A 26,442-nucleotide genomic window follows, 5' to 3' on the forward strand; every position below is an offset into this window, starting at 1 on the left:
AAGTTGGCTTCTTCACGTCCAAACTTGATTATACAAAAAGCAATAATCAGTTTTACCTTGTTATTGATGTCTATTAAAATGATACACAATGCAATATAAAGTTGGTTGCGCCTCTTTCTTTGCCCGGTGCAACGCACTCGTGTAACAGGCGATGGTTAAAGGGTGTGATGATTTTTTCCCAGTGCAACGCACCGGCATTTTTACTAGTAATAATATAATAGCACAAAGCAACAAGTAAATACTTAAAAAGTATCCTAAATGGTAATATAATAGCACAAAGCAATAACAAATTGTAGATATGTTGGTGAGGTCTCTATGCATGTGCTTCACTTGTATCTTTTGAGCTAATCAGGTGCTCATGTGCTTCACTTATTATATCTTTTAAAACTCGGTGGCGTATATATATTTTTGAAATATTTTTCTCTCGTTCTTCACTTAAATTTGTTTGAGAGTTTAATAAATAGTAACGGTAATTTGCATCGGTTATAAGACTAGTCCAAAAATAATAGATATTCAAAGAGTGCATAATGAAAACCTTCATGTAGCACATAAAAGAGAAATTATGAGTTAATAATATTGATGTGGTAATATGAAAGGGTGTGAGTGCATAGTTGTTGGTTAGTAGAAATATTGATAGTTAAAGGGTGTTAACTTGCTATTCATCTAAATATTTGTTATGGCATGGTGATTATGTGTGAGCATTTTTAGTTCTCGTTGAAATCCTAGTGTTGCTTAGGTAGGGGCGCATAATGGTTAACTCCTATCAACCTCCTCCCTAGAGGCATGCGAGTAGTACTTTTCGTTGAGAGAGCTAATGGACCATCACTAGTGGGTCATTCTGCACTAGTGTAAGATCATATATATAGCCATCCAATATTTAAGTTCATGTTATGTATGAAAAAAATCACAGACATGTATGACAATGCTTATATGAATCATATACAAGTTCATGGACAACATTTGATATGATATAATCTGAAAGGTTATACTACAAGACAACAACTATTTCTTTGGTCGCTTCAGCCCATTGCTGCCAGATTCGTTTTACTAATCTGGCTTCTTTATTTTTGACAGAGCCAAAGGTGGCGCAGACTGCCAATGTCATGTTGCCGCACTAGAGTATCTCGGCACTATGCCTTCTCGAAACATAGATGCATAATAGTATAGACATGAACATAAGTTGTTGAAACGGAATTGAGGGATTGGTGAAATAGTTGTTGTATTGTTTGAGCCTCATATGTATATATATAGGAGTACAATGATTAACTTGGAGTATAAGGCAAGGTAGGACAAATCCTAGTCTATCTCATATTCCCTCCGTTTCTAAATATAAGTCTTTTTAGATATTCCACTAGGATACTACATACGGATGTACATTGACATACTTTAGAGTGTAAGTTATGTAGTCACCTAGTGAAATTTCTAAAAAGACCTATATTTAGGAACGGAGGGAGTATTTCATAATAATCAATATACTCAACACCCCCGCAGTCACAACAGTAGCGACGGTGACGGTAAGATTGGAGAAGAATCCGAAGGTAAGCCGATGGTCATCCCCCATAGTCATAAAGGTCGATGCATCGTCGAAGTTGTGGATGAAGTGGAAACCGATGAGGTTGCTCAAGCAAGGCGGTAGCCCTCTGTGACGATGTCGAGGTAGCTGAGAGCGTAGGGTGGTGTAGCGTGGTAGAGGTAGTCGTGCGAAGAATACCGTGGTCGATGTCGAGTCGAGGTAGTCGGTGTCGAGGAAGTCGTCGTGGAGCCACGGGCACAAGGAGGCGCCAAGTTAGGCGTTGGCGCAGTGGTGTCAAAGTAGTGATGCGTTGGGAAGGAGACATAGTTGACGACGCGTCGCGCCGGGTTTGCCATGCCCGGGAACACTTCGTGGACGAAAGAACGCATCAGTGTTGTGAGCACCGGGCATGTGTAGATGCACGAAGACGATGTTGACGATGCGTTGCACCAGGTTTGCCAGGCGTGGGAACACACCGGGGACAAAGGCATGCTTCAGAGTTGCCAGCACTGGGCATGCGTAGATGAGGGACTGTATGTCATGTCGAGGAGTCGGGGTAGACGACGTCGACTGGCGAAGAGCCGGTGTTGGACGAATGACGAAGGGGGTGGACGGGCGGCGCCGCTCGGGCGAGCGAGCTGCAGCGGCGCCAAAGGAGAGCGGCGGAGGCAGCCTGACAGCGGCGGCGGTGGCGGCCTGACGGCATCGGCAGCGGCTAGGTAGGTACGCGACAGCGACGCTCGAAGTAGGCGAGGAAGAACCCGATAGCATGACGAAGACCGGCGCGGACGATGGCGTTCCGGTGCCGAAGGAGACGACGCGACAAATACCACAGGAAGTCGACGCGCAGGGACGACAAAGTGGACCACGCGCCGCGGTGCTACGGCCCGATGGGGCGACAAAGCAGCAGCGCGCGGGTCGGGGCGACGGCGAGAATACCTTGGGGCGGCAGCGTAGACCGCGTGCCGCAACGCGAGGCCCGACGGGGCGGCGTCGCGGCAGTGCATGGGTTGATGCCCCGAGGGGGAGAACCACGGGGCGGCGGCGCTATGGCCCGACGGGCGACGCAGCGCCAGCCCGTTGCTCGATCGGTGGAGTGGCGCGCTTTACTCGGGATAGTCTTTACGGGACCTGCGAAGGCGTGCGCAACCGATGAGCCAGATCAGTCGCACGGCATAGATGAGGTGGATCGGGATCGGGCGGGTGATTAATCCGATCGCACGCGATGTCGGGGACGTCGCTCGATGGAGGCGGGGTGGCAGCGTCCGAGTTGAAGCCGGCCATGACAATCGCAGGCGGAGCCGGCAACCGGCTTGACGCGGCCGACGACGTAGCCGGGGAGGCCGACAGAGCTGCTAGCCAGCAGCCGACCTGAGGAGGGCAGCGAGCCCAGCCGGCGAGGCCGATGCGGCCGGAGCCTGCAGCCGGCCCTACACAGGCGGAGAGGCCGATGCGACCGGAGCCGGGTCCCGACCCGAGGCAGCCGATGCGTCCGGAGCCGGGTGCCGGCCCGAGGCAGCTGACGCAGCTAGAGTCGGGTGCCGGCCCGACGCAGCATGCCCGACGAAGCCGGCCGAACGCAGGCGGCGAGGCCGATGCGACCGGAGCTGGCAGCCGGCCTGAGGTAGCCGAGGCAGCCGGTGCACGACCGTACAAGACGACGGTGGAGGCGGGTGATGGTGAACCAGTCCCTGTTGTAGAAGGGCAGTGACGGCCAGTGTAGAACGACAATGGAAGACGCGTGGTCGACGGCCGAAAGGGGCCGCTGCGTCGCGTGAGTTCGTCGGATCGGTGTAGAGGCCGGATCGCGCCGATTTCGAAATAGAGGCGCGGTGGGCGACGGCGATGGCGAGCAATGCAAACCGATCTTACATCGAAAAACCAAAAAGACAGAGCGCCGATGAAGAGACCGGGATGAGAGAAAAAACCCGGATCAAGAGATCGGGAAAAAGACTCTCTAGGACAGCCGGTCAACAGGACCGGCGGACAAACGCTAGGTACGGGCGGCGCGGCCCCCGTCAGCAGTCATGGAGGCCAACCGCCCATGGGGCGGCGCGCGGGGCGGAAACGGCAGGCGACGGCTAGGTATAGAAACTTGTGGCAGATACCATGTTAAAAGGGAATTGATGGATTGATGAAATAGTTGTTGTATTGCTTAAACCTCATGGACATATATATAGGAGTACAATAATCAACTTAAAGTATAAGGCAAGGTAGGAAAAATCCTAGTCTATCTATATTTCCTAATAATCAATATATTCAACATAAAATATGTGTCCATAATGCCCATGATTATGTGTGCGGAGACTTTGCACTGAATGAAGGCATTGTCGTCAGATCTTTTTGTGCGGTGCAGAGTGCCATTGAAATTGAGCTACCTCACGGTCGTAACATTTCAATAGCCCTGAATGAAACACTTTCAAAAAAATATTTTCTGCTGATCACCAAAATATCAAAATACAAACATAAAATGTATCCCTATTTGCACAAAATCAGAAAAATTGGTTCAGCCTGTCGATAACAACATGAGGGCATAGTGATTCTACATCTGGAGAAGAGGATCCCGAAATGGGATCCCACGTACCAAAGCATGCAAAAATGCTACACTTAGGAATTCTTACATGAATTACTTACGTAAGGCCTTGTTCGGTACCATAGGATTTCAAGGGGTCTGAAAGGGATTAGAAGGAATTAAATCCCCAGCAAGTCAAAATCCACCTCAAACCCCATCAATCCTCTCCAATCCTCTTGTGATGGGGATTAATCGAACAAGCCCTAAAGAAGGTTTCCTTCCCTAACCTCCACTAATCCTCCCTAATTTTCAGGACGGGGCCGTGCAGAATCCAATGAACAACGACCACCTCATCATCTACGTAAGATTTCGTAGAAAATCTACGTAAGTCTAGCAAAGCTCCAAAGCATGCACAGCAGAACAAAGGAAAAAAAAGCGGAGCCGTATCAGATGCCGATAGCAGTGGTGCTACCAAAATAGCATATAGCATAACAAAAGCATTTGACCTTGTATAAAAGCTGGCCATGCATATATGCGTGGTGCTACCAACGTACTGTGTAATTGTGGCCCCAAACCCTGGAGTTATATCATTGCATGCACCCAGCCTGTCTAGAGGCAAAATCAGCACTGCTCCCTCTATTCATATACAGGGCCTAATGCGTTTTTCCAGAATAACTTTGAGCACATGTTAGAGCAAATAATATATAACATGCAAATTACACAAATCATACCATCAAATTCACACGTGAAAGGAGCTTCCGATGATATAATTTTTATATTATACATTCATATAATATTAATCTTCTCAATAGTCAAACACAGTATTAGGAAATGCATTAGGCCCTATATATATAGATGAAGGGAGTATGTTAAATGTACTATTCACTCTATATTATCATGGACAATTTGTTTTTATGCTCAGATTTTTTATGCGGAGTTTTCGACTGTCAATGTTTTATGAGTAGGCCACATGTTAAGTTTGTTTGAAAAAAGATTTGAAGATTATTAACTTTTTACTGAATTACTAATTTTATTTCTGCCAGAAAATAGTTTATGTGGTTCATCTACAACCAAGTGTATCCTGGTATTTTTAGATAATCGGCGTTTCATGACCAGCTCAACCTATGTAACACACACACATAGAAAAGAGACATATTTATCAATACAATCCACCTTGTAGTAAAGGAAAATCATTTAGTAGATGGAAGGCCAGCAAGCAAACCAACATGTGGTTGGATGGTTACGAGGACAGTGCTATCCTCGGTCCACCAAGGTTTAAGTCCTAGACTTGACGCGGGTGCTCGTATTTTTTCTGGATTTATTTAAGGCCTTTTGGCGATGTGCTTTTAGTGAGAGGAGATGTTTCCGTCGACTAAGAAGGCGTACGTGGCAACTTCGTCGGTCTCAAAATGTTGCGGTAACTCAGTCTTTTGATGGTACTTATAAAGATAGGATGTGTGTGTGCGCGTTCATAGGGGTGTGTGCATGTGTGTATGTATGAGTGTCTGCATCTATACTTTGTTCAAAAAAAGGAAGGCCAGCAAGCTGGGAATAAGATGATTTACGTTCGATTGCCATTTTCTCTTTTATCATATGTCGTTTTATGATTTCCTTAGCTTACTCTTAGCATTTCACCTTATATAATGACCTTGGCAAAATCCATAGAAGGAACCTATGGATACCTAGACCTGATGCCTATATGCAACTATGCCATGTATAATCATACTCATAAAATTCCAATTTAACGATACACAAAGTTGTTCACCGTGCCATGCCACTAGTGAAACTATGTATCCTAGCTTGTCTATTCATCCCTATTGATTTAAACCTTGATCAAATTCTCTTATAACATTTTGTTTCTTTTATTACATTCATTATTTCCAAACACAAGTTGCATTAAACCGTGTAACTCGCAAAAGGCTAATAAGACTAACAATCTTACTAGTTTCTGTTGTGGATCTGAGGCAAGTTCTGTATTTGTGTGTGCGGGTATGGATCATTGGTTGCACTTTAAAGCGCCTACTAGTTCGATAAACCTTAAGGTCTTCACTTAATGAAAATTGTTTTTTTACACGTAATTAAGGTAAATTGTTGCTTGCTACAAAATTTTGTACCTGGTGGCACAAGAAATGCTTAAATTAAAGGAAGCGCATACCCGCGAGAGGAGGGTATTGACCCGTGTGCGGCGGAGGTTGGGGCTGGTCGTCTAGAGAATGTTGTTGATGAAATCCAACGGTGCGGAGGTGGACTCGAGGTGCCGGCGGAAGCACCTATTAGAGGAAGCACCTACGCGCGAGAGGAGGGTGTTGACTCATGCACGGCGGGGATTGGGGGGTGGTCGTCTAGCAGATGTTGTTGATCAAATCCGACGGTGCGGAGGTGGGCCGATTGAGGCTCCGGTGTGCACCGCCTAACCCTAGCGATGAGTGCGCGCTTCCAATTTATCATAAGCATCCATAGTCTTACAAAAGTTTGGTACCAAAAAGGGATAAAGCATTGTGCACATGGCCTATTGCTAAGGTGTCTTCCATATTGGGCGAACAAACTCTCTGATACGGTAGTGCACCTGCACATGCATCCTTGCTTTTTTCGACAAAAGATGAATTTTATTCGATTAAAGTGAAGCATCAAGAGGATACAAACATAATGAACACACATCCGACCTCTATATAGGTAGGATGCATATATATATAACATGCATCCTAGCTTAACAATGTACGTATAGATCAAATACGTAATACTTATGGAAATTATCATTAGTAAAAACAACCGTGTACAAGAAAGTCCATATAGACAGACGAGCATATATCTCGCGATAACTTTGTGTTAGTGGTCCGGCACACCATTATTTCGTAAGCCGTGGGATGTTCTAGGCTGCAAGACCACCCTATCGTATTTGTGTATATAATAGGACCTTGCAGTGTGTAAGAGGAAGCATCGACCATCACACATAAGTCACCATGGCTAGCCGTAGCCAAGTCATGGCTCCCCTTGTGCCATTATTGCTGCTGCTTCTCTTGTCTAGCTTCTGTAGTACATCGTCGTCTCTCGACCTTGCCCATGGACCTAGCCCCTCCTATATTCTCATATTTCCTTATCTCTTACTTTTCCCTCTTTTACTTCCTTCACCAGCATCACTTCCTCCTCATACCAATCAAAATGTACCAAGCCAATCATTTCCTAAGAAGAGGGGCAACTCCCATTAGTTTTGTATTATCAATGCATTATTCGATGCATCTCCAAAGAAAAGCAAAAGCTGGCAACCCACTATGGTCGATCGGGCAATAATTCGAGTTGGGAGGTATACATGGCTAAGGAATGATGTTCTCATGTTAGCAAGATCACTTTGTTCCTTGAAGATAATTCCAAGATTAGGAATCATGTTCTTTCCTTTATTTACAAGTTCACTTTCGCCATCTAGCTGCCAGCAAACTTTTGGAATCAATGTGTAAATGAATTAGCTTGATTGATCAGAGATAAATAATACATTTAGGTTTTTATGGATTTTTCATATATATTGGATGAGCATTCCATTTTATCACCAAAATAATTTTATAAAAATGATGGTCAAAGTTTGCATCTTAGAGGTTTTTATTAAAATAAAAATGTGTTATACCTAAGAATGACGATAACCCCTTTTTTATTGGTTCATAAAATGTTTACTTGTACTATTATTAGTTTCCAAATGAACCGGTGCTACATCCTTTCCCACAATATAAACTTGTCGGACCAAATCATATATTCACAGAATTCGTATCATTTTAGAGAGCTTTCTCGGACAATTGAGTAAGTTGTTAGGTAATAGTTTTACATTATTAATTTTAGCACCTAATATATAGATACAAATAATATATTTCCTTGAATTCATGTTTTCATCGAATGTGTAACTGCTATAACAGTATCTAATTAATAACAAACCATAGGGCATCTGATTTTGTGAGGGAAACGTATATCTCAAATCTTGGAAGACACTGGTTCATTGTGGGAAGCAAAAAATAAAATAAAAATGTAAACTAAGGACTTATTTGGGTGCCCCGCCCAGGCCAGCCAGATAAATATGGTAGGCAAACTTTTCACCAAGGTTTTGGTTTCCAATGTTTTGATCATGACTTGCAAGGAAATGTGCTATATTTGAATTGATTGAAGGTACACGTGAAAAAAAACATATCCATCCAAACAAAGGCATAATTGTTGAATATGGACAATACAACTAAAAGTAGATTTTATCAAAACCAAACATACCTTAAGGATGTATAATCAAACAAGAAGAATTTAAATCCACAATAATAGTCAGCCAATGATATTAATTATTCTTGAGACTTCATGTGTCCTATAAAGAAATAGCTCGCTTCCAATCTCTACATCGATTGATGCATACAGCCTTCGTTTTGTAGAAGACAACAGATGTCTTCATCATCTTCGGTACTTCATTGCTAAATGTAGAAACCAATAAACATATTAACTTACGAAGTGGTATTATTTTCATCTCACAAATTAATCCAAACATTCTTTCGTAAAGTCTGATTAATTATGCACTTTATATGATGCCACATGTTTAATTGTGAAAATGCCGTGTGTAGTAATTCCAAATGAAACTTCAAACCAGCTTCACAAATATATTTTTTCACTGACACATGGATCAACACCATTACAAAAGACCTGGAGCACATCCTGAAAAAAAAAACATGCAGCACGCAAGAAACAACATGTGGATGAACACATGCGTCCATCAAACATCTGGGGAAATGAAACCGAAACAACCAAAGAATAGCATATCCACATGAAGATCAAGAAACGAGATTCACACACGTGCACAGTCTAACATTAGCCGCAGAAAAAGGTCATTAAGCAGTGCAATTGATTGGCAGCATGTTGACGTTGGATGATCCTTCTGCCGGGAAGGAGACGTGGGTGCAGGAGGCCTTGATGTCGTAGACCCTCGTGGGGATCTTGCCGACCCTGAACCGCACCACCGCCGTCACCACCACCGTGAACCCGGTCCGGTTCAGCCGGCCGCCGACGAACGACCCGGACGTGCCGATCGCGAGAACTTTGACCGAGGCGTTGATGATGGCTCGCCCCGTGCCGGGTGGCAGGTATTCGTCCGTCGGCGGCGCGGCGTAGACCAGGGCGTGCTTGGTGCTCGGCCCGGCCGGGTTGGTGCTGTTCTTGAGGTCGACGAAGATCCCCTGGTACCGCACCGCCGCGCGTTTCTGGCTGGCATTGTCGGCGGCGATGGTGACGTTGAGGTACTGCAGCTGGGAGCCGCTCCGCGAGGCGTGCACTATGGAGAAGCTGATGTGCGCGGGGCTGAGGAGGACAGAGACGACGATGATGATTGCCGTGACGGCGAGGGTCCCGCCGAGAGCCGCCAGGATGTAGTTCCTGGTCGTCCAAAATTTGGACTCATCGGCGGCAGCCTTGGGGGTAGCATCACTATGCATCTTACCAAGCTCTAGCAAATACTCCTAGGTACTACTATTGTGGCCGACCGGCCGGTGCGCGCCTTGTAGCTAGCTGCTGCGTGCATGCTCGAATTCGAATAAAGAAAGTTTACTGATTAAGCAAAGCATGCACTTCTTTTTTTTGTTCGCAACATAGCCTCTCTTACTCTCAGAATCGAATCACGTTCACGTGCCTTTTTCACTTGGACACTTGTAGAACACCGTTGTTTCTACACTTGTAAAGCTACGAGATTCTTCCTTTTCGTCAACACTAATCATGTGCAAACCAATCCGTGACTCAATGGTTAGAGATATAGTGTTATCCTAACTCATTAGGGTTCAAGTTCTAGTGCTTGCATTATTTTTAAATTTATTTCAAGATTTTCGGTTCAGTGAGGGGAGACGTTCCCGTCAACGACGAGGCGCATACAATGACTTTATAAATCTCAAGACTATATAATGGATTAGTCTATTGAAGGTGCTCATAGGGATAGGATGTGTGTGTCTGTGTTATAAAAACATTAATTATACCACCTAGACCCTTTTATCTTCCAACTAAAGCTGGCCAACTTTGTACTGTATTCAATTTTTTTACTAATTATGCCCCCTGATTTTCACGAGGGTGAGCCTGGGCCCTTTTACCTCCCAACCAAAGCTGGCCAACTCAGCTTGTTTGTAAGTTATGTAGGTGTAGCAAAGTTTGTTGTCATCCCGAGGCTTCTCTCTCCTCACTTTGGCAACATAGCTATATCTGATTACTCTCAGAAATCACGTGCATGCAGGTGTCTTTTTCACTTGGACACTTGTAGAGCACGGTTGCGCTCTTCTCCTTGTACCGTTGTCTTTTTACAACTGTTTCTACACTTGTAAGGCTACGTTCTTTCTTTTCATCAACACTAATTATACCCCCTGGTTTTCATGAGGTGGGCGCATTAATGCTACACACACATAATTTTACATGGATTTTATAAACAGATGAATTTTGATTGAAGATTAAGAGGGATAAGGCCCCATCCCCTTTGAAAATCAGGGGGTGGTTAGTTTTTTTTTTTTTTTGAGAATCAGGAGGGTGGTTAGTTAGAAAGAGAGAATCCTAGTCAATATGTAACCTTATGTAATTTTTTATATGTCTAGCATTTTTAGGGTGCGCACCTGGGACCTTTTTCCTTCCAACCAAAGCTGGCCAACTCAGCTCGCTCGTGAGTTACGTAGAAAAGTCTACGTATGTGTAGCAAAGCTCGTTGTCATCCCGAGGCTTCCCTCTCCAAACTTTATCTACATCCACTTCTCATCTTCCGTTTAAGGATGTATTTCCTTCGTTTTTATTTTCTCGGCATATTAGTTTTTGACTTAAGTTAAACTTTATAAAGTATTTTTAATATGGTATGAACACATATTTATAATGATCTACTGGTATTGATCTTATATTATGGATGTTAGTTTTTTGTTAAACTTGAACAAAGTTTAGAAAGTTTGACATGAGACAAAGCTAATATGGAAAGTAAACAAAAACGGAGAGAGTATGTATAAATCAATGAAGCGACCGGGGTTGTTAACTGTTAGCGAGGATTTCCAAAAACACCCCCGTGTCACCTTCCATTGTCGACACGGGGAGCGATTCCTTCGCGCAGCCGCACCCTACTTGTCCTTTCCCATGTCTCAGTGCCGACTGAGGCCCTACTGGCGAACCTCAGGAGGGTGCGGGAACAATGGGCGTGGGGTGCTCCCCTCTATCGCTCTCTATCCTGAGCTTGTCCTTATATGCTTGTAAGCCAGATTTGCAGGCAGGCACCGTTGGTGGCCCGGTGGCACTCTCTGGCCAGCGGCGACGAGGAGACGACGTTGCATGGTGTGGCGAAGGTTGGCTGGAAATGCTCAGTGGTGTCCGGGAGACCCTGACAGGAGGTGCTCAGGCCTGGCCAACTAGCTGTGGCGATGGTGGCATGCAGGGGAGGCGGCGTCTGGTAGCATGCTCGATCTAGGGTTAGGTCGTTGTGGGTCTTGAGGGATGAACATGATCTAGACCACGAAGGTCTGTCGCTCTGGCGCCCCATCTTCTAGGGCTTCTCCAACGATGATGCTACCAGACCTCATGGATCCGCACCAGGGATCTCTATGCCTAGACCAAAATTTGCGATGTTCGGTCCCGACTAACGGCGGTGCCACACTGACATTGTCCGTGTGTTGGTGCCACGTTCTTGGATGACTATTTCCTCGACGGCAGTGGTGGGTCCATCTTGAATGCCAGGGTGGTGGGTCATGATGTTGAGGTCGCACGCTTTGCTCTGTGGCGAGCAGTGCATCGGCAGAGGTCCTCATATTGACGTCATTTTCGTGGGCACCATATCGATGTCATTTTGCGGGCACGTAAAACATTTTGCATCTTCGATGCCACAAATTTTCATAATTCATTTTTTGTTTGCTATTTTTTGACTTTAGTGGGGGCAATGGCAGCAGGTTTAGCTAGAACTTTTCCTTTTGATAAAGTACCAGTTAGAGGGTGAACGCATATCTCCAGTGCATGTCCGTACTTTGCGTGTAGCATGTATCATGTCCATGCCTCAACAGCCTGTCATGTGCTACATGTCCGTCCGTGTAAGTGGTGTGTAGATAGATGGTGGTGATGGTGAAGCAATCATGCTTGATATATACTCCAGTATGCATCGTGCATCGACGTAGATATGCTATATATGCGTACACACGAAAGCTAGGTAAGCAGCGGCGACGCAGAAAGGCCGGTTATCCAAGACACCCACGCATGGCGCCGGCCAAAGACGACGCTGCCGACGGTGAAGAGAAATCAGTCTTCCGGTGCCTTGATGCGGCGCGCTACGTGGTGGCTGCCGTGGTGACCGTGCTCATCGTGACGGTCATCGTGTATGCCATCACGGTGGTGTTCCGTCCCGGCAACCTCCATCTCGGTGTCGTCGGAGGCTCTGTCTCCGTCTCCACTTCGGGGGGTGAGAGGCTGAAGAGGCCGTTCAACGCCAGCTTCCACGGTGACAACCTCACCTTCTCCTTCACCGTCCGGGCCTTCAACCCCAGTGGCCGCGTCAGCATCTACTACAGAGCCATCACGGCCATGCTCAAGAGTAACCTGTCGTCGAGCCCCTTCCTCTATCTGAAATTGCCCGACATGGCCTTGGGGCCGCAGGTGATGGTGGACACCAACCTTCTGATGAATACGTTCGTCAAAGGTACGGATCAGGCCTACTACTTCAATCTGTTGGGCAACGGCAGCAGCATCGACGACGCGCTGATTGTGCTGAACGGCAGCCGATTCGACGAGGTTAACTCCGGGCACTACACCAACGTCAAGGAGCCTGATGTATACTACTGCTCTCATATCACCGTCGGCGGTGATAAGGAAGACGACGGCACGGCCGCAGACGTGCGGTGCAAAGATGAGAATCAGCTGGGCAGCAGCTAGACGGCATGTACAATGGATGGATGTGTCCAAGGATGATTATTACCTACCTTTTTTCTCTTCTTGATTCATTTAGTGGTCTTTTAACTGACGTTGGTGTCAATGGTTGATGTAACTCTTTCTCTTTTCAATGAGTCATGTTGTGTGCAGTTATTATTACAAATACCTTGACCTTTTTCAAAGCATGCCCGAGTCTTTCAGCTCTTGATCATCATGGCATTGAAGATTTTTTTTTCCTTTTCCATATTGGCGCTTGATCAGCATTAAGGGAGTACTTCCTTACCGCTCACTTCTTCAGGCCCCGTCGTTGCCATCACCGGTGTCCCCAACGGTCGTCTGACGTGCATCCCGATCTGCCACAACACTAACTTACTCTTGTTCATCTGATGACCAATGCAGCGGTTGTCTGGTCGTACCGACATCACAATTGTGCATACCAATACTCCTCATTCAGACCTAGAGAAGCGGACAGATGAAGAGTAGTGGAAGCCGTAGTGGCGTATAGCCAAGACATCCAAACTTAAAGGGATCTCATAATGCCCACAAGCGTGGGCGTTAAGGGGTGTTGTCCACACGTCCCGTGTGGTGTGTAAGGGGCTAACGTCCACATGTCTCCCGCCTCGCGACCCGCACATCCAGTCTGTCACCTCGCGGTTCCGTGTGCCCCGCGTAACAGCTCCACTTAGTTGTCATGTAACACTAGGAAGACATGGCAACTTACAGGCATGCGGGCAAGGTCAGTTTCACTCAGTTGCCATGTAACACTGGAAAGACATGGCGACTGACAGGCATGCGGACACGGCCTGTTTCACTCAGTTGCCATGGGAAGACATGGCAACTCACAGGCATGCGGACACGATAGTTCTACTCAGTTATCATGGGAAGACATGGAAACTCACAAGCAAGCGACATGGTAGTTCCACTCAGTTGTCATGAGGAAGACATGGCAACTCACGGGCATGCGGCATGGTAGTTCCCCTCAGTTGTCATGGAGAAGACATGGCAACTCACAGGCATGCGGGCACGGCAGTTCCACTCAGTTGTCATGGAAAAGACATGGCAACTCACAGGCATGCGGACACGACGGTTTCATTTAGTTGCCATGTAAACACTGAAAATACATGACAACTGGCAGGCATGCGGGCACGGCCAGTTCCACTCAGTTGCCATGTGACACTGGGACACATGGCAACTGACAGCATGCGGGTGTGCGGGCGCGGCGTCAGTTCCACCACACGTCAGGTTGGTAGTCGCGTGTGGACGTGCGCGAAACAGGCCTGTGGGTGAACTCCTTAACGCCAACACACCGCCCCCTTCCTACCTGGCATAAAAAAATGCCAAGATTAGTGCAACTCCGAACGGACGCAGATCAAAGCATGTGGGCGGTTTGCAAAGGCCCAAACGTATGGGAGTTATCTTTTCCTAGCTTAAAACCCCAATTTCCAAACCCAAACCTATTTGTATCCGTATCTTATATAAAAGTGTATGCTCACTATCTCATTTATATTGATGCAGGCTATCAACCTCATCACATATGCCAAACAGATGTCACCGTCCATCTAAATGCACATGCAAATCATTCAAACCATCAAATTCATGCAATCAATTAATTTTCCACCACATGCATGCCCTTCACATCATCAAGGGTGCATGCAATCGTTCAACTTTTCACTTTCTATCACATGCAAGCTCTCCACATAGTAAAAGAACATGAAAGCCCTTCACATCATTAATTTTTATTTTATTTTTCAACGATAAAAAATAGGATTTGAATGTCACAACAGAATACAACATGCATCCACCCTCTACTTACCTATAGGTCGAATTTGGTGTGGTACTAATCTCATATATTCCAATTTCATTTTTGACAAGTTCATTACTAACAATTTCTAGAGCAATCACGAGGGTTTGGGTTTGGGTTTGGAAATTGGGGTTGTATGTCATTCTCGTGAAATTGTTTAATGTGAAGCTTTGTGTGAAAATAATTATGCCCTGTTATGATCTAATATGATTATCAAATTATGTACCGAACAGCTACTCTATTTCTTTGGTTGCTTCACCCGTCACTGCTACATACTCCCTCCGTCCGAAAATACTTGTCTTAAAAATGAATATAATGCATGTATTTATAACTAAAATAAGTCTAGATTCATTCATTTCTAGGACAAGTATTTTCGAACGGAGGGAGTACGTTTTACTAATCTGGCTTCTTCATTTTGGACCGAGCCAAGGCGGCGCAAAATGCCAATGTCATGTTGCCGCAATATAGTTACTCGACACTATGCTGTCTCGAAACATTGATGAATGCTAATATAGACATGAATATATATGAATTGAGTAGAGCTAGTTTGAAACGATTATACGGTCTCATCATAGAGGTTCTCATATAGTAGGAAGGAGAGAACGAGAACAAAATCATTCTCGTTTGGCAACTAACATTTCACCCTCACTGCTGCTTATTAAAATTTTAGACTCATTACCAGTGCAGTGGGCATGCAGCAACGAAAGCCATTTGTACTCACTATATCCAAGATGCTTGAAATGCCACTGACGATCACTTTTAGTGATCCAACTGAAATATAATGCCCCTGCAGCGGTACACATAAATTGGGATGATAGACATTTTTTTTTTTTGGAAAAGGAGGTTAAGACTCCCGACCTCTGCATCAATCGATGCATACATCCATCTTTATTATTTGTTCAACAAAGGTCTGACAAGAGCATACATCAATCCACCCGAAGCCCCAACTCACACCTATAAAACACGATAATGTGGAGTGCTCTCCCCATATCTAAAACCGGTGTCATCGCCGATCCATCCACATAAAGTATCGGCACTAACAGCCGGTGCAGCAGACCTAAAGAGTACACCACATGCATATGTTTTAGAAGCCGTCATCATCATCGAACCGCTGACCCATCTTCAGGAGAGAAATCCGCATCATCCATGCCAGTCCGGCCATCCGTCGACGCCACCACGGCGCCCAACGGTGCCACCTTCCTGCGCTCATCCATCCAGACGCGAAGACTCTGTAAGATCTGTCGTGCGTAGCACCTGTCGAATAGGCATGACAAAGCGTAGCACCTGTCGGCCAGACATGACCTGACATCACCACCGAAGCTCCGTGCAGGACGAAGACGCTCCACCTTATGCCTCTGTCTTCCAACGCTACTCCACAAATGATGCTCCCTAGAGAGGAACGACACCGCAATGCCGCCATCGTCCGATCTGGAAAACCAGATCCTAGGATTTCCCCTGGAACAACACGAGTGGATCGACCTCCTTGCGCTCATCCATCCAGACGCGAAGACTTTGTAAGATCCGTCGTGCGTAGCACCTGCCGAACAGGCATGACAAAGCGTAGCACCTGTCCGCCAGGCATGACCTGACATCACCACCGAAACTCCGTGCAGGACGAAGACACTCCACCCACTGCCTCTGTCTTCCAGCGCTGCTCCACAAATGATACTCCCTAGAGAGGAACGATACCGCAATGCCGCCATCGTACGATCTGAAAAACCAGATCCTAGGGTTTCCCCTGGAGCAACACGAGTGGATCGACAGTAGTTACAGAACGAAGCCTTCATCAAGGTAACGACGCAGAACGCCGCCATCGTCCGCCGTCGGCTCGGTTTTCACCGGCAACTATGTCTCCCCGACTCGCAGCCAGTACCCGATCCTGCGACGAGCCCGGTCACGTGATCCCAAGACCCCCGATGGCTTGCACCCCGCCGGATCCGGGCACGAAGCCCACAACCACCGCCTGCCGGCAAGCCGCCGCGATTCCACTGCGAGGAGGAGTAGAGGATGAAGTTGCCGCAGCCTGGGGCCGCCGCCCGAGCGCCCAGCGCCACCGTGCCGCAGAAGAGGCCAGGAGGCCAGATCCGCCTCCTGTGAAGCACGCCAAGACGTCCAAGGCCGTCCAGCGCGCACGACAGAGCAAGGAGAGGCCCGCCGCCGCCGGCTGCCACACGGACTTTTACCGGCGGTGGCGCCCGACGACGGCGAGGGGGCGGGGGCTAAGTGAAGGGCGGCGGCGGCGCACTGGTTTCGCCCGAGTCGCCCCCGCCTGGAGAGCGACGCAAGGGGAGCGTTGGTTATTGGGATGACAGACATGACTGTTTTTTTTATGCAGAATGTATATACTTTATAAGGGCTATACTTATGATGGGGGTAAAGATGACAGATGGATAAACACCAACGAAAAAATAGCGTGCTACGAGAAAATAGTGTGGCCCTTAAAATACACTATTAGCATGCTATATTGCTCCATAGGGTGGTATTAGCTAGACATTGTACATCGACTTATTGAGCGAAACATTGCAAATGAACGCTATAGGGTGCTATTAACGATGCTATAGCACGTTTCTTTTTTCAATGATAAAACCCCCCTTCTAATTTCTCCACATAATGCTCATGTTTATGTGTGCAGAGACGTTGTACTGAATGGAGGCATTATCGTCAGTTTTTTTGTGCGGTGCAGAGTGCACTCTCCTAGCCCTAGCTACGAGCCTCACTGCTTCTCTTTTAAATTTTAGATTCACCGCAAGTGCAATGGGCAGCGATGAAAGCCATTTGTACTGACTGTATCCAAGATGCTTGAAATGCCACTGACGATCACTTTTAGTGGTCCAACGGAAATATAATTCCCCTGTAGCGCGACACATAAATTGGGATATTAGACACTGAAATATAATATTCTTTAAAAGGGCTGTACCTATGTTGGGAAAGAGGACAGATGGATAAGCATCACCCTTCTGATTTCTCCACATAATGCTCATGATTATGTGTGCGGAGACTTTGCACTGAATGGAGGCATTGCCGTCAGATCTTTTTGTGCGGTGCAGAGTGCCATTGAAATTGAGCTACCTCACGGTTGTGACATTTCAATGGCACTGAACAAAACACTTTCAAAAAGATATTTTCTGCTGATCACTAAAATATCACAATACAAACATAAAATATGTCTCCCTATTTGCACAAAATCAGAACATTTCGTTCAGCCTATCGATAACGACATGAGGGCACAGTGACTCTAGATCTGGAGAAGAGGAGCTCGAAATGGGATCCCACGTACCAAAGCATGCACAGCAAAAAAAAGCAAAAAAAAAAAAAAAAAAGCAGAGCCGTATCAGATGCCGATCGCAAAGCCGCATACTAAAGTCTAGAAGAAGCGAAAAAAGTCAGACTGGACCAGCCCATGCATATAGCATAACAAAAGCATTTCACCTTGTATAAAAGCTGGCCATGCATATATGCGTGCTGCTACCAACGTACTGTGTAACTGTGGCCCCAAACCTTGGAGTTATATCATTGCATGCACCCAGACTGTCTAGAGGCAAAATCAGCACTGCTCCCTCCATCCATATAATGGGCCTAATGCGTTTTTCGAGAGTAACTTTGACCACGTGTTAGAGCAAATAATATATGACATCCAAATTACACAAAACATACCATCAAATTCATACGTGAAAGGAGCTTCCGATGATATAATTTTTATATTATACATTTCATATAATATTAATCTTATCAATAGTCAAACATAGTATAGGAAATGCATTAGGCCCTATATATATGAATGGAGGGAGTATGTTAGATGTACTATTCATTCCATATTATCATGGACAATTTGTTTTTATGCTCAGATTTTTTATGGGGAGTTTTCGGCTGTCAATGTTTTATGAGTAGGTCACATGTTAAGTTTGTTCAAAAAAAAATTCAAAGATTATTGACTTTGTACCGAATTACTAATTTTATTTCTGCCAGAAAATAGTTTATGCGGTTCATCTACAACTAAGTGTATCCTGGTATTTCTAGATAATCGGCGTTTCATGACCAGCTCAACCTATGTAACACACACACATAGAAAAGAGACATATTTATCAATACAATCCACCTTGTAGTAAAGGGAAATCATTTAGTAGATGGAAGGCCAGCAAGCAAACCAACATGTGGTTGGATGGTTACGAGGACAATGGTATCCTCGGTCCACCAGGGTTTAAGTCCTAGACTTGACGCGGGTGCTTGTATTTTTTCTGGATTTATTTAAGGCCTTCTGGCGATGTGCTTTTAGTGAGAGGAGATGTTTCAGTAGACTAAGAAGGTGTATGTGGCAACTTCGTCGCTCTCAAAATGATGTGACGGCTCAGTCTTTTGATGGTACTTATAAGGATAGGATGTGTGTATGCGCGTTCATAGGGATTAGTACATTTGTGTATGTTTGAGTGTCTGCATCTATACTTTGTTCAAAAAAAGGAAGGGCAGCAAGCTGGGAATAAGATGATTTACGTTCGATTGCCATTTTCTCTTTTATCATATGCCGTTTTATGATCTCCCTAGCTTACTCTTAGCATTTCACCTTATATACTGACCGTGGCAAAATCCATAGAAGGAACCTATGGATATCTATACCTGATGCCTATATGCAACTATGCCATGTATAATCATACTCATAAAATTCCAATTTAATGATAGACAAATTTGTTCACCATGCCATGTTATCTATCATTGGAGGGATGCCACTAGTGTAACTATGGATCCTAGTTTGTCTATTCATCCCTATTGATTTAAACCTTGATCAAATTCTTTTATAACATTTTGTTTCTTTTATTACATTCATTATTTCCAAACACAAGTTGCATTAATCCGTGTAACTCACAAAAGGCTAATAAGACTAACAATCTTACTAGTTTTTGTTGTGGATCTGAGGCAAATTCTGTATTTATGTGTGCAGGTATTGATCATTGGTTGCACTTCAAAGCGCCTACTAGTTCGATAAACCTTAAGGTCTCCACTTAAGGCAAATTGTTTTTTACATGTAATTAAGGCAAATTGTTGCTTGCTACAAACCTTTGTACTTAGTGGAAGCGCGTACCCGCGAGAGGAGGGTATTCACCCATGTGCGGCGGAGGTTGGGGGTGATCGTCCAGAGAATGTTGTTGATGAAATCCAACGGTGCGGAGGTGGACTCGAGGTGCCGGTACACCCGAATACCCTAGCGACGAGTGAGCGCATCCAATTTACCAAAAACATCCTTGGTCATACAAAAGTTTTTTTACCAAAGAGGGCGAAAGCAATGTGTACATGGCCTATTGCTAAGGTGTCTTCCATATTGGGTGAACAGACCCTATCTAAGTATCTATGATACGGTCATGCACCTGCACATGCATACTATAGATGACCAAAGTATAGATCTAGCCATCCAGTAGGCAGTCGTATATGAAGGACCTACAAACTACGTGATACTTATGCAAATTATCATCAGTAAAAACAACCGTCTTAAAGAAAGTCCAGATGGGACAGACGAGCATATATCTCGCGGTAACTTTGTGTTAGTGGTCCGCCCTGCCATTATTTCGTAAGCCGTGGAAGTCAATATGCAAAATTGTTCACCATGCCATGTTATCCTTCATTGGAGGGATGCCACCAGTGAAACTATGGATCCTCGTCTATTCATCCCTACTAATATAAACGTTGATCGAATGCTTTTACTAATCTTTGTTTCTGTTATTAAATTCAATATTTTGAAACACAAGTTGCATTAATCCTTGTAACTCGCAAAAGGCCAATAGGACTAAGAAACCTACTGGTTTTGTTGTGCGCCGAGGCAAGTTCTATATTTGTGTGTGCAGGTACTGATCTTTGGTTGAAGTTCAAAGCTCTTACGGGTTCGATAAACCATAAGGTCTCCACTTAATCCAAATTGTTTTTCTAGCAGCACTTCAGGAAAATTGTTGCTTGCTACAAACCTCTACACTTGGTGGCGGGCATGTGTATATTAGAGGAAGCACCTACGCGCGAGAGGAGGGTGTTGACTCATGCACGGCGGGGATTGGGGGGTGGTCGTCTAGCGGATGTTGTTGATCAAATCCGACGGTGCGGAGGTGGGCCGGTCGAGGCTCCGGTGTGCACTGCCTAACCCTAGCGATGAGTGCGCGCTTTCAATTTATCATAAGCATCCATAGTCTTACAAAAGTTTGGTACCAGAAAGGGATAAAGCATTGTGCACATGGCCTATTGCTAAGGTGTCTTCCATATTGGGTGAACAGACTCTGATACGGTAATGCACCTGCACATGCATCCTTGCTTTTTTCGACAAAAGATGGATTTTATTCGGTTAAAGTGAAGCATCAAGAGGACACAAACATAATGAACACACACCCGACCTCTATATAGGTAGGATGCATATATAACATGCATCCTAGCTTAACAATGTACGTATAGATCAAATACGTAATACTTATGGAAATTATCATTAGTAAAAACAACCATGTACAAGAAAGTCCATATAGACAGACGAGCATATATCTCGCGATAACTTTGTGTTAGTGGTCCGGCACACCATTATTTCGTAAGCCGTGGGATGTTCTAGGCTCCAAGACCACCCTATCGTATTTGTGTATATAATAGGACCTTGCAGTGTGTAAGAGTAAGAGGAAGCATCGACCATCACACATAAGTCACCATGGCTCCCCTTGTGCCATTATTGCTGCTGCTTCTCTTGTCTAGCTTCTGTAGTACATCGTCGTCTCTCGACCTTGTCCATGGAGCAGCCAGCGTCGAGGAGGAGCTCAGCAACTACGTCGTCGTGGAAACTAGCTCGCTCGAGCCAAGCCCCGTATGCCAAGGCCACAGGGGTACGTGTTGTGTACGTACCTACGTACCGTGGCTTACCATATAGAGTAGGACGATGACAAAAACATTTGTAAATTGATGATGAATGTTTGTGATGCATACATGTAGTGAGCCCACCGGCCAGCAGCAACCTTACCGGCGGCGGCTGGGTGCCGCTGAGCCGTCCTCATGGCCCATGCTCCTCGGCGGGTGACAGGGCGGCGCCGCCGTCCTCCGTTGCTGAGACGCTCCGGTGGGACGAGCACCGTGTCAGCTACATCCAAAGGAAGCTCTCGGGCGCGCCCCTCGAGACACCCCAGTCTGACCAGACGGATACCCAGCCCGCCTCGCCCTTCGGAATTGGAGGACCAAAGGTGAAATCAAACACGTTACATACAATGCCTTCTAATTAAAAGAATCCAAGCAGTTGTTTCAGTCAAATGTGGATCATGAAATTCGAGCGTAACATCAAACCAATGCAGGGGACGTCCGACGTTTCTCCGGCGGCCACCGGCGGCGGGGGGAAGCTGCCTGGAGTGACCCAACACATGCTGCTCGACACGGCCAGCGACGTGCCGTGGGTACAGTGCGCGCCCTGCCCACAGCCGCAGTGCTACCGACAGACGGACGTCACCTACGACCCAAGCAAGTCCGGCACCTATGCCCCCTTCCCCTGCAGCTCCTCCGTCTGCCGCCAGCTCGGACCCTACGCCAATGGCTGCACCGGCGCAGGCAACACCGGCCAGTGCCAGTACCGCGTCCAGTACCCCGACGGATCATCCACCTCCGGCACCTACATCTCCGACGTGCTCACCATCAACCCCACCCCCGCCGGCACCGTCGGCAGCTTCCGCTTCGGGTGCAGCCACGCCGTGCAGCGCCCCGACCTCTTCAGCAACACCACCGCCGGAATCATGTCTCTCGGCCGGGGCGCGCAGTCGCTGTCCTCCCAGACAAAGGGAACCTACGGCAACGCCTTCTCCTACTGCGTCCCGCCGACGACGAGCCACAACGGCTTCTTCATCCTCGGCGTGCCGAGAATCGACGCCTCCAGATACCTGCTCACGCCGATGCTCAAGAGCAAGATGGCCCCCTCGCTCTACCTCGTCCGCCTGCAGGCCATCATCGTCGCGGGTCAGCCGCTCGCCGTGCCACCGATGGTCTTCGCCGCCGGCGCCGTGATGGACTCCCGCACCGTCATCACGCGCCTCCAGCCAACGGCGTACCGTGCTCTGCGCGCCGCGTTCAGGGCCCAGATGGGCGCGTACCGCGTCGCCCCATCCACGGGCCAGCTGGACACCTGCTACGACTTCACCGGCGTCCAAAACGTGAGGCTGCCCAAGATCTCGCTTGTGTTCTACAGCCGGCGCAACGGCGGCGCTGCCGTGGAGCTTGACCCGTCGGGGGTGCTGTTCAACAGCTGCCTCGCGTTCGCGTCCACCGGCGGCGGCGACGGTTCCACCGGTATCATCGGCCACGTCCAGCAGCGGACTATCGAGGTGCTATACAACGTAGGCGGCAGTGCCGTCGGGTTCCGCCGTCGCGCGTGCTGAGCACCTATTACCGTTTGAGCTCTTGGGGCATATCTATCGGGCCTTTAACCTATGGCCGTCAAAATAAGCCCGTTTGATTAGTGTTCTGCATGCTGTATCTCCCTTTACATGTAATTTGTGTGTGATTTATCGATTGTAAAAGCTTATTGTATGAAATGAAACTTAAGGTTTATTTTTATTTTTCGGTGAGGAAAGTTTAAAATTTGTATCTGATAAGTGTCACATGGGTGACATGAATACATACCAACTCCTAACGTTTTTTATGGCAGCATGACAACTTTTTTTTCAAATGGCAAGTATCAGTTTTTTCTTTTTTTCTTTTTTTTTTCAAATATCAACTATAATTGTAAATAGAGTGCTTCATGTCACACGTGTGGCATATATCATTTGGATAATATTTGTTTACCAGACTATTTAGTCCTTGTTCGAGTTGCAGGCTATGATGATCCTGAAATGATCAAGAATTCTTCACCATATATGAACCATTATAAAATAATCAAAATCATTATGCATAATTTTACTGTTTTACATATTCTTAATCGTACGTCCATTCAAGTTAGCTGTCATACTTCCTCCATCATAGTTTATAAGGCGTGCACGTGTACCTAGATCGTCAATTTGACTTATATAAAATATATTGTTTAACATAAAAATTATATCATTGTTTTTTTTTCTTTTGCAAGTAAATATGCATCGATCAAATTGCAAGCTAAATTCAACTTTTATATGTAATTAGAGTGACAACAAAATGGTGTGTAAACTATGACAATTACATAGAAAATATTGATGACTCATTGTAATGCATAGAAAATTTCCTAGTAATAGGTAAAAATAAGTCCTAACTCACCATATGGGATGTTGCCCCATCTGCCCGAGGCAAAAATACTGATACTCTCGGCTATGTTTTTTGAAGTTACTCATAAGTATGTACGAACGTTCATCCCAAAAAAAAAAAGTATGTACGAACGTTCGCGTTTTTACTGTGTAAAAAGAAAACCGTGTCGTGTTTGAACCACTCAGGAAAGAGAGGCTTGGCATCGTGTTGCTTTGAGTGCCATACGTAACCCACATCGTCGCCCCATCCAAGGGCCAGCTGGACACCTGCTACGACTTCACCGGCGTCCGCAACGTGAGGCTGCCCAAGATCTCGCTTGTGTTCTATAGCCGGAGCAATGGCGGCGCTGCCGTGGAGCTTGACCCGTCGGGGGTGCTGTTCAACAGCTGCCTCGCGTTTGCGTCCACCAGCGGTGGCGATGGATCCACCGGTATCATCGGCCACGTCCAGCAGCGGACCATCGAGGTTTGCATGTTTATTGTTTTACATATTCGGCGGACCATCGAGGTGCTATACAACGTCGGCGGCAGCGCCGTCGGGTTCCGCCGTCGCGCGTGCTGAGCAGCTATCAGTCTATCACCGTTTGAGCTCTTGGGGCATGTCTATAGGGCCTTTAACCTATGGCCGATAAAATAAGCCCGTTTGATTAGTGTTTTGCATGCTGTATCTCCCTTTACATGTATTTTGTGTGTGATTTATTGATTGTAAAAGCTTATTGTATGAAATGATGCTTAAGATCTATTTTTCTATTTTGGCAGGGAAATCAAAAGCTTATTGTGTGAAATGAGCTTATTGTTTGTGGTTTATTGATTGTAAAAGCTTATTGTGTGAAATGATGCTTAAGGTTTATTTTTATTTTCTGCCGGGTAAAGATCAAAATTTGGATCTGATTAGTGTCATAAGTGTGGCACAAGCACATGACAACTACTCCCTCCGTTCCTAAATATAAGTCTTTTAAGAGGTTTCACTAAAAGGACTACGTACGGATGTATATAGACATGCTTTAGAGTATAGATTTATCCATTTTGCTCCGTATGTAGCCCTCTAGTGAAATCTCTAAAAAAGACTTATATTTAAAAACGAAGGGAGTTCATATGTTTTTATGTCAGGTTTAGTGACGTGAGGATGACAAGTTTCTTTTCAGGTGGCAAGTTTCGTTTTTCCTTTTTATGATTTTTTTCCCGGATGACAACTTTAGTTTAAAAGGTCAGGACGGGAGTGCTTTGTGACACAGGTATGACACTTATCATTTCGATAAGATTTATTTACCAGACTATTTAGTCCTTATTCAAGTTGTAGGCTGTGATGATTCTGAAATGCTCAAGTATTTTGCACCATATACGACCCGCTATAAAATAATCACAATCAGTTTGCATGTTTACTGTTTTACATATTCTTAACTGGATATCCATTCAAATCGAAGCACAGGTTATCCTGAGCTGTCACACTATTTGTTGTGATGAAACCAGCCCACCCGAATTCATGTTTTGTACTTGGCATAGCTGCTCATATTTAGGAATCGGTGGACTTAGTTGTGACTGTCTGCGGGTATACTAGCCCTGCAATATACATCCAAAGGAGGATTGATAATACAACGTACCATTCCCAGACCTAAAGGAAGTGATAGTTACTAGACCATATTCAATTTTGAGCAATGAGCATTTCTATTTGCTTTGCAAAATAAATCTTACAAATGTGGAGGTGGTCACGATCAAAATGAACTAGTACGTAGCGGTCTTGTAGAATCTTTAAATATGAATATGATTTCAGTTTATCTTACATTATCGTGCTCGAAAAATTAGTTCCTCTCCACGCTGGTACCTATGCACGCATCTTTCATCCTTACACACCCTCTATCCCATGCGTGCAAGCACCCATAGGTTGCAGAGAGCCAACATGGTTTAGGCAGATAACATTGCATGATAAATTGTTTTGCATTCAAGCTTCCTACCTATTGTCAGAAGAGAGGAAAATCTTTCCCAGGAAAGAAATGTGAACTATCCTATATCTTGGAGTTGACCGCAGTAGCAGCGCGAAGCCACACTAAACATGAAAGCTAAGCATGTGACCATATCTATAGAGGTCAGGGGCAACAAACAGAGTGGACAAGCAATTGATCACATTAGCATAGGTTAGGACTTGGGAGAAGCAAACTAGAGTAGATGACTTGCGGTTCAAGCCACGTATGACATGGTAGCAAAGCAATCGATTACATTAATAGAGGTTAATCGCAATAAGGGTGAGTAAACGGCGATATGAAAAAAATGCCAGAAATTAACCGAGCAAGATAACACAGCAGAGGTTAGAGAAACAATGGTTAGTAAATTGCGATAGAAAAAACACCGGCATGTAGCCGAGCCAACTATATAACACATTAGAGGTTACCCCAACAAGGTGGAGTGGACATTTGAAACGATGTTGGACACGGTAGCTGGGCAAGGGATTGCACTAGTAGCTGTGTATAAATCAGATCTTCCATTCAAAATTATTGTTGCAAAGTAAAATCATTGTTTTCTTTTGCAAGCTAACAGATATCGGTCAAAC

At 45.6% G+C, this 26,442-nt stretch overlaps 2 protein-coding genes and 1 long non-coding RNA gene across 3 annotated transcripts; all 3 read left to right on the forward strand.

Moving 5' to 3' along the window:
- The first annotated feature begins 12,027 nt into the window (after positions 1-12,027).
- LOC123411210 lies at positions 12,028-13,052 on the forward strand. Its single transcript, XM_045104153.1, has one exon. It carries the CDS (start codon positions 12,084-12,086, stop codon positions 12,897-12,899), a length of 816 nt encoding a protein of 271 aa, XP_044960088.1. The 5' UTR covers positions 12,028-12,083; the 3' UTR covers positions 12,900-13,052.
- Positions 13,053-21,229: 8,177 nt separating this feature from the next.
- Positions 21,230-23,241, forward strand: LOC123408901 (aspartyl protease family protein At5g10770-like). Its single transcript, XM_045101930.1, has 3 exons — positions 21,230-21,533; positions 21,640-21,884; positions 21,993-23,241. The coding sequence occupies exons 1-3, from the start codon at positions 21,362-21,364 to the stop codon at positions 23,061-23,063; spliced, it is 1,488 nt and encodes a 495-aa protein (XP_044957865.1). The 5' UTR covers positions 21,230-21,361; the 3' UTR covers positions 23,064-23,241.
- Positions 23,242-24,225: 984 nt separating this feature from the next.
- On the forward strand, positions 24,226-24,731 carry LOC123408902. The gene is made up of 2 exons (XR_006612802.1): positions 24,226-24,363; positions 24,406-24,731. It is a non-coding gene; the product is annotated as an uncharacterized LOC123408902 (long non-coding RNA).
- The last annotated feature ends 1,711 nt before the right edge of the window (positions 24,732-26,442 follow it).

Source organism: Hordeum vulgare, chromosome 7H, assembly GCF_904849725.1.
Source record: "Hordeum vulgare subsp. vulgare chromosome 7H, MorexV3_pseudomolecules_assembly, whole genome shotgun sequence".
In the NCBI taxonomy this organism is placed as follows: domain Eukaryota; kingdom Viridiplantae; phylum Streptophyta; class Magnoliopsida; order Poales; family Poaceae; genus Hordeum; species Hordeum vulgare.